Below are 8,497 nucleotides of genomic sequence, written 5' to 3' on the forward strand. Positions count from 1 at the left end.
AGTGTTCTGGAATTCCCATGCTTCTACATGTTATTCATAATTTGTTATGATCCACAAAATTGAATGCTTTTGCATAGTAATGAAACACAAGTAAACATCTTTCTGATATTCTCTGCTTCCATTATATTGCTGCAACCATTTTTGAATTATCTTCAGTAAGATTTTACTTGTGTGTGGTATCAATGATCTTGTTTGATAATTTCCACATTCTGTGGGATCACCTTTCTTTGTAATTGGTATGAATACGGATCTCTTCCAGTCAGTTGGCCAGGTAGATGTCTTCCAAATTTCTTGGCATAGGTGAGTGAGTGCCTCTAGCATGACATCCGTTTACTGAAACATCTCAGTGGGTATTTCGTCAATTCCTGGAGCCTTGTTTTTTGCCAATTCCTTTAGCTTCAACTTCTTCCTTCAATACCATTGGTTCTTGATTATATGCCACCTCCTAAAATGGATGAACACCAACCATTTCTTTTTGGTACAGCGACTTTGTATCCCTTCCATCTTCTTTTGATGTTTCCTGCATCATTCAATATTTTGCCCAAAGAATCTTTCAATATTGAAACTTGAGGCTTGAATTTTTTTCTTCCATTCTTTCAGCTTTAGAAATGCGGAGAAGGTTCTTCCCTTTTGGTTTTCTAACTCCAGGTCTTTGCACATTTCATTATAATTTTATCTTTTATCTTGTACATTCTTCCATTTGCTTTAGTTACTCTCCCTTCAAGAGCAAGTTTCACAGTCTCTTCTGACATCCATTTTGGTCTTTTCTTCCTTTCCTATCTTTTTAATGACCTTTTACTTTCTTCATGAATGATGTTCTTGATGTCATCTCATAACTCCCCTGGTTTTCGGTCATGTGTTCAGTGCATCAGATCTGTTCTTTAAATGGTCTCTAAATTCAGGAGGGATATAATCAAGGCCATATTTTGGCTCTTGTGGACTTGTTTTAATTGTCTTCAGCTTTAACTTGAACTTGAATATGTGCAGGTGATGGTTTATTCCACAGTCAGCTGCTGGCCTTGTTTTGGCTAAAGATATTGAGCTTCTCCATTGCCTCTTGCCACAGTTGTAGTTGATCTGATTCCTGTGTACTCCATCTGGTGAACTCCATGTGTATAGCCCCCATTTGTGTTGAAAAAAGGTATTTGCAAGGAATAAGTCATTGGTCTTCCAAAATTCTATCATGAGATCTCCAGCATTATTCCTATCACCAAAGCCTTATTTTCCAACTACTGGTGATTCTTCTTTGTTTCCAACTTTGCATTCCAATCACAAGTGATAATTAACACATCTTGATTGCATTTTTGGTCAATTTTAGACTGCAGAAGTTGGTAAAAATCTTCAGTTTCCTCACCTTCAGCTTTGGTGGTTGCTGCGTAAATTTGAATAATAGTAGTATTCACTGGTCTTCCTTTTAGGCGTATGGATATTATCCTATCACTGATAGCACTGTAGTTCAGGATAGATCTTGAAACATTCTTTGTGACGATGAATGCCACACCATTCCTCTTCAATTTATAATTCCCGGCATAGTAGCTCATAAGGTTGTCTGATTTAAAATGGTCAAAACTAGTCCATTTCAGCTCACTGATGCCTAGGATATCGATCTTTTTGTGTTTCATTTCATTTTGACAACTTCCATTTTTTCCTATATTCATACTTTGTACATTCCATGTTCTGATTATTAATGGATGTTTGCAGCTGTTTCTTCCCATTTTGAGTTGTGCAACATCAGCAAACAGAGGTCCTGAAAGCTCTACTCTATCTACATCATTAAGGTCAGCTCTACTCTGAGGAGGCTCCTCTTCCCCAGTTGTATTTTGAGTGCCTTCTGACCTGAGGTGCTCATCTTCCAGCACTATATGGGACAGTGTTTCAGGGCTGTTCATAAAGTTTTCCAGTAATACATCAGGCAGTGTTTCACTGTTATTCATAAGGTTTTCACTGGCCAGTTCTTTGAGAAGTGTATGGTCCCTTCTTCTGAGTCTTTCTTAGTCTGGAAGCTCCACTGAAACCTGTCCATCATGAGTGACTCTGCTGGTATTTGAAGTACCAGTGGTATAGCCTCCAGCCTTACAGCAACATACAAGCCACCACAGTACAATAAACTGACAAGAATAGAGATAATAACATATAACTTGCTGGTGAAGAGTCCCTGGGTGGTTATGTACTTGACTGCTAGCTACAAGTTTGGTAGTTCAAACCCACCCAAAGATGTAGGCCTGGTGATCTGCCTTGAAACCCCTATGGAGCAGTTCTACCTTGCTGGTGAAGATTAGCGATTATAATGCATATATGTCACCTAGCACAGCATCCAGCATTTAGTAGGCAGTCTATAGATTGTAGCTATTATTCTAGTACCCTTTCCCCCAAAACACATTATCTTCTTTAATCCATACAACAGGCTTATGAGGTAGGGAATATTATTCCTATTTCATAGATGAAGAAAATGAGTCTAAGAGAAGCTGATTGTCTTGCTAAGATCCTACAGGCAGGATTAAAACTGAATTTAATGCCCTTTCCGCTTTACTCCTGTTGCCCCAGATAGGAAAATGGCCTTTCAGCTGCTGCTGAGACTTATTCAAACCAAAGTTGCTCCAGTCACAATGCGAATTAAGATATGATCTACTCAGGGTACAACATGAAAATGCATGTTATTATGGTGCCAGTGTGTTAGTTTGCTGATTAATGATGAGTATTGGCTATCTCATATGTATGGTAAGTTCTATTCCTAAACCTTGTGATAGATGGATAAGCTAGCACAAAGGCTGAGCAAGGCATGGCCAGAGAATTACACTTTCACTCTACTCTGTTATAATAGCCCTTGGCAAAGTCGTAAGGAAAAATCCATGACTTAAAAAGTAGTTTCAAAATACTGTTATGGATTTTTTATGAATTAAAAAAAGTTCAGTACAGTAAAAAACACTATTAAGGTCATTGCACTTGAACTCAGTTTTTCAGCCTGTCTTAATTATTTAGTGGTGCTAATAACAGAAATACAAATGGATGGCTTTAACAAACAAATTTATTTTCTCACAGTTTAGGAGGCTAGAAGTTCAAATTCAGGGCACCAGCTCTAGAGGAAAGCTTTCTCTCTCTGTTGGCTCCTTTCAGCATCTGTAGGCCCAGCATTTCTTGGAGATCTACATCAGTTTTGGCATCAATATTCCCTTGGGTCTAGGAGGTTCTCAACACAAGGAGACTGGTTCCAAAGGACATCTTTGCTCCTGGCTCTTGTTTTTGGTAGTTGGCATGTCCCTCCTTTTCTGCTTGCTTCTCTCTTCTTTATCTCTTGTAAGATAAAAGGTGATGTGGGCCACACCCCAGGTAATCTCCCCTTACATCAGATCAGGTCTATGACCTGATTAAGAATGTTGCCTCCCACCTTAATCATCTTACAGCTAGTTGGCTTATCACATAAGATCAGATCATGGGAAGTGATTACATCATTATATAACTGCCAAATTACCTCATTTCATAACTGCCAAACCACTTAGAATTATGGCCCAGGCAAACTGACACCTATTTTGGGGGGACACAATTCCTGCCACACCTGGTAAGTTTGAAAAAAAAAAAAGTAAGAATGACAATAGTTTTATTAGAGTGTCAGGATTTTTTTTTTTACCTCTTTTTCAAACTTTCTGCAGTGATTTCAGAATTATTTAGACAATTTAAAAAATACATTGGAAGTATGTATGTATGCATAGTTCTCAGGTAAATTTGTATACAAGTGAAATTAAAGTTAAGTGTGGGATATATACCTTTTTTCACAGGGTCATTGTGCTCTAAGCTGTGTGTGACTAAACTGTTGGCATACTAATCAATCACTCAACTATTGATTGAGAGGCATTGTGTGCTAGACCACATGTTGGCATAACCTTTTATATTTTTTAAAAAAAACTTTCACATGTTATCTATTCAAATTGAACCTTATGAAATTACCAGTATTGGACTATTTTTAACCTGTAAGAGCAGCAATACTATATTGGTACAATGCAACAATTACAAAAGGGACGCAGTGTTACAGAGTACAAAGAACTATGGACTAGGAATCAGAAGACATATGTTCTGGTCCCAGCTCCACCTCTAACTTTATATAGCCTTAGGCACATCATTTCCTTCTCAGTTTTGTTTTTCATATTCATGAAAGGAGCATGATAATACTTGTCTTGTCTAAGGTAGGCTCAAATTGGTGAAGTGACTTGGTTATATTCTTCCTGAGGGTGGGTGGAGGGCACTTAGTTAGATCTTTGGTTCCTTCTCCATTGGTCTTTAACTACAGCGTGCCAGAATGTGACTTAGTTGATTGGAAGAGAGGTGATTTGTTATATATGAAGTGAATAAAACTTCTCATACATAAAGGCAAAGAAGTTTATTCAGAAATGGGGAGTAGGGAGGGAAGTAGAGGGATTGGAGAAGTAGGAAGGCTGGTTTGGGGTGACAGAACCTTGATCTAAATTTCAAGAGTGGGAGAAGAGATAATTGGAATAAAGGGAGAAAACACTTTTTTTTTTTTTCTTAGCAATCTTCTTTCTTTTCTTGACTTGTAGGGGATCTATGGGGTCCATTGTTCCTTTGTGTGACACTGGCATTGTAAGTACTTGCATTTCCTTTCTTTGTAATTTGAGGTAGACTAGACCTTTTTGTGGAGTTTCAAAATTGAGGGAAATTTTGACCAAATATTTCATTTAGTACTTTTATGACATACTGTACTCCTTATATATTTGAACCAATAAAGTCAGGTAACTTTTCAGATCAATTCAAAGAATGATGATTTAAAGATGTGAAATTATGCCCACCTTTGTTTACCAATAACTTCTTAGCCCATTTTAGTCATTTATATTCAGCGAACATTTATTTATTCTCATATACCAACCCATCATTAAACAAAGTGAATTAATTATCTATAAATTTAGGCACCATCTGCTTGCATTCTTACTAAAAACTAGGAATTATCATGAGAACAAATTAGAGATAAAGAAGTGGTAGAGTTAAAAACGAGATTATTTTTCAAAGTGTTATACTTTGCATATATATTGTATGTGAAAGAGAAGGACAAAAGGAGAGCAAGGTTCCACTAGAGAAGGGAATATAATCATTGGTAGAGTGGAAAACACTACACTAAGATTTATTTCTGTGTTCTTGTCCTGCCTCTGGTGTCAGATAGCTATGTGACTATGGGTTGCTAATAACCAAAATTGTATAATGATTTTTCTCAGTTTATAGAAAACTTAAATACATTTTCATATTTGAGTCTCATAACAAGAAGTTGATATTATTTTCCTGTTTTGATCAATTCAGTTTCAAAGAGGTTGAGGATTTAACCAAGATCACCTAATTAGTGGTAGACCTTGGATTAACCTCAGGTTTCTGACTTACAACATCTCTTTCCACCTTACCTTCTGGATCTTCTCTTTTGTATATCTACAAAAGGGAATGGTTGAAGGGGTCTTTCCTGGCCTAACCTTTTAATATTCTAAATTCAACAAGTTTCTCATTGGTTTCTCTGCTCAATTTTTTAATTTAAATTGGGTATATGCTAATGTAGGTAATATTGTAGAGTGTTACTTCTTATGCTTTTAATAAGCATACTCTAGTGCTTTGATGAGAGGGTTTATATTAGAAGCTCTGCTATATTAAAGCATGTCATGTTTTTGTTCTGAAAGATGAGCCTTAGAGATGGTCATTTAACCTCATTTATTTGCAGAGAAGGAAACTGGATCCCCAAAACATCAATGACTTGCCCCATATCTAGTGACAGAACTGGGATAAGCATCTGGGACTTTTGATTCCCAGGCCAGTTAGAGTTCTTTCCATCATACCTTACTAAGCAACAGGGATTCTAGACCAATGTTATGGATGGTAGAAAAAATATTAATATTGGCATTCTTTGGATCAGAGTGTAAGGATGTGGAATGCAATATGTACAACAATAGAATAAAAAGCCTACACATCCTGACAAATAGCAAAGCAGGGCAAGAGTTACTGTGTGACTGCTCTGCAGGGTGAAACCTGTGAGAGGCCGAACTTGAAGGGACTGCTTGCTTTTCTGGGTCTCGCAAAGTTTCTACTTTTGACAGAGTGCAGTCTTACCACTTTTCTTTCACTCTCTATTAAGGATCCTACCTCATAAAAACCCACAAAGTGTTTCCTTTTGATTTTATAGGACTGAAAAATAAGCAAAACCACTTCTTAGGATTTGTATGTTTATTCAGATTATATACAGATATATACATATATGCAAAGATGGGGTAACATTTACTTTTAGATAAAAACAGCTGACATCGATTCAGTTTTTGATGAAATTATTGAGACAAATTTCTAAGTCTGTAGCCTTACCAAAAAATTCTTGGTCTCCTTTAACTTTTCCAAATTTCTTCAAAGCTTTTATATCGCTCAGGTTTATGTTTGACTTAAAGGCTCAGGCTCTTCTAATGGTTGGTCTTCATCATCTTCATTTTTAGATTACAAGTCCACAATTTCTTGCAGGTTTATATTATCCATTTCTGTGGAAATTTCTTTGTTAATAGCAATGGAAGATGTGGCACAAACCCTATTTTCTGAAATACCACTATAAATTTCATTTATTGTGTCCTGAATCTGCATGATATTATTGGGCTCAATAACTTTCATTTTGTATACTATCACCACTGCCCAATAAGAAACCACAGTTCTTTAATCATTTTCTTATGGTTTCTTCCTTAATCATTTTGATCACTTAAGAAATGAAATTGCATCAAGGACATTGATTTTCCCCAGTGTCTCTAAGGGCACCTTGCACATCTGAAAGTTGGCAACTGTTTTTTGAAGCAGTAGCTTCCTTTAGTTTAGTATCTTAGATAATGCTGTTATCTAGATGTTGTAAGACCAGTGTCATGGTTGGTGGGAAAAAAATTTAGTATTGTACAGGGGCAGTGACTCATGACAAGTAACATTGCCAATGAATAAGAGAAAACTTTGATTTTGTTTTTTCAGGCTATTGTTGAGTTTATTTGAAAACTGTTTGTAAATTGCTCCCATGATCCAAGCCTCTTTATTCCATTTCCATTCTACTGAAAGCTGATTAATTTTGGTGTTCTTGAAGCACCCTGGTTTCTTACTCTTTCCAGTTATCCATTTGCAAGTATGATCAAGAGGATAAGCTGCTCTTTTGAAAAGTGACCCTGTGAGCACTTTTTCCTCTTCATTTTCAGAGTCCTATTAGGCAGTGCTGTGTGAAATAGAGCAGTCTCATTGGTGTTTGCAGTGCCTTTAGGATCATTTCCTTTTATGATGTCTTTTAATTTTGTGAAGCAGTTTTGAACAACATCTCTGTCAACATCGTTTGACTTCCCACAAACTATACTGCAAGTGATTCTAGGTTTCTTATTGAAACTCTGAAGCCACCTGCTAGATGCTGAGAATCCATAAACTTTTTAAAGTTTCACTGTTCCCTTTGCCTTTACTTATAAGATAGGTCCTGAAATGGGAAAAATTTTGGCAGAGGCTTGAAGAACCACTCCAAAACAGATTTGATGATTTTTGCATCATTTCCATCCTTTCCTTTCTTGACATTTACATTGGTGCTGCTCATGTCTTTTTCAACTGTTTTATCCTTGTCTTTCATAATTGAGTCAGTGTGGATTTTGCCACACTTGAACTTAATTACAGCTTCCTTGCTGGTCTTTTTCTCTTCTTTTGACAACTTCAAACTTTCCTTTCAGAGACAAATTTCATACTCTTTTGTCCATGACTGTGAAGGAATAAGCTTTTTTATAAAGGAAACAAAAAAGAAATAAGTTCTAATAAAAATTAAGGAATTTATGATCTTATCACCTCACAAACATAAATATCTAAAACAAAAAGAAAAAATGAAAACTATCAATCTCATATGATAAAGTTAGCATACTTCAGTAAAATATTCAAGAAAAAAAACAACATAGGAAGATTTTTGCTTTTGTACACACATTACATTAACGGAGGAAATGCTTCTCTATTTTTTGAGCAAAACAAGTGATTTTGAAGGAAAGAATTTCAAAAAAGTGAAGGAATGGATTTTGAAAATTGAAATAGCATATTATCAGAACTACAAGTAGCTCTGATGGTGTAGTACTTAAGGGATTTGACTGCTCACCAGATGGCTGGAAGTTCAAACCCAGCATCCAAACCCACCACCCACTCTGCATAGGGAATACTGGGCAGTCTTTTTCTGTAAAGATTTTACTGCCTTGGAAACCAAAAGGGAGTTGCTTTGAGTTGAAATTGAATGGATGGCAGTGTTTAGTTTTGTTTTTTTTGGAAAGCAAAAACTGAAAATTAAAGATAGGGAAGAATAAAACCTCTTAAGACAAGGAAAAGTGTGCTTGGCTAGATTTTAATGAACCTAGAGGAATTTATTAGGAGCTCTGGTAGCATAGTGGCTAAAGTACTTGACTGCTAACCAGAAGGCTGGCGGTTCAAACCCACCAGCCACTCCTCGGAAGGAAGGTTGGGCAATCATACTTTCGTAGTGATACTG

At 36.4% G+C, this 8,497-nt stretch overlaps 1 protein-coding gene across 1 annotated transcript in view; it reads left to right on the forward strand.

Moving 5' to 3' along the window:
- The window catches only part of YIPF6 (Yip1 domain family member 6), a 37,110-nt gene that overhangs the window by 12,671 nt on the left and 15,942 nt on the right, over positions 1-8,497 (forward strand). Inside the window, exon 4 of the mRNA XM_007958432.2 lies at positions 4,551-4,593. Coding sequence (XP_007956623.1) covers positions 4,551-4,593 — 43 coding nt within the window. The remainder of the gene's footprint in view (positions 1-4,550; positions 4,594-8,497) is intronic.

Source organism: Orycteropus afer, unplaced genomic scaffold (assembly GCF_000298275.1).
Source record: "Orycteropus afer afer isolate SDZICR_OR568_19922 unplaced genomic scaffold, OryAfe1.0 scaffold00970, whole genome shotgun sequence".
NCBI lineage: Eukaryota > Metazoa > Chordata > Mammalia > Tubulidentata > Orycteropodidae > Orycteropus > Orycteropus afer.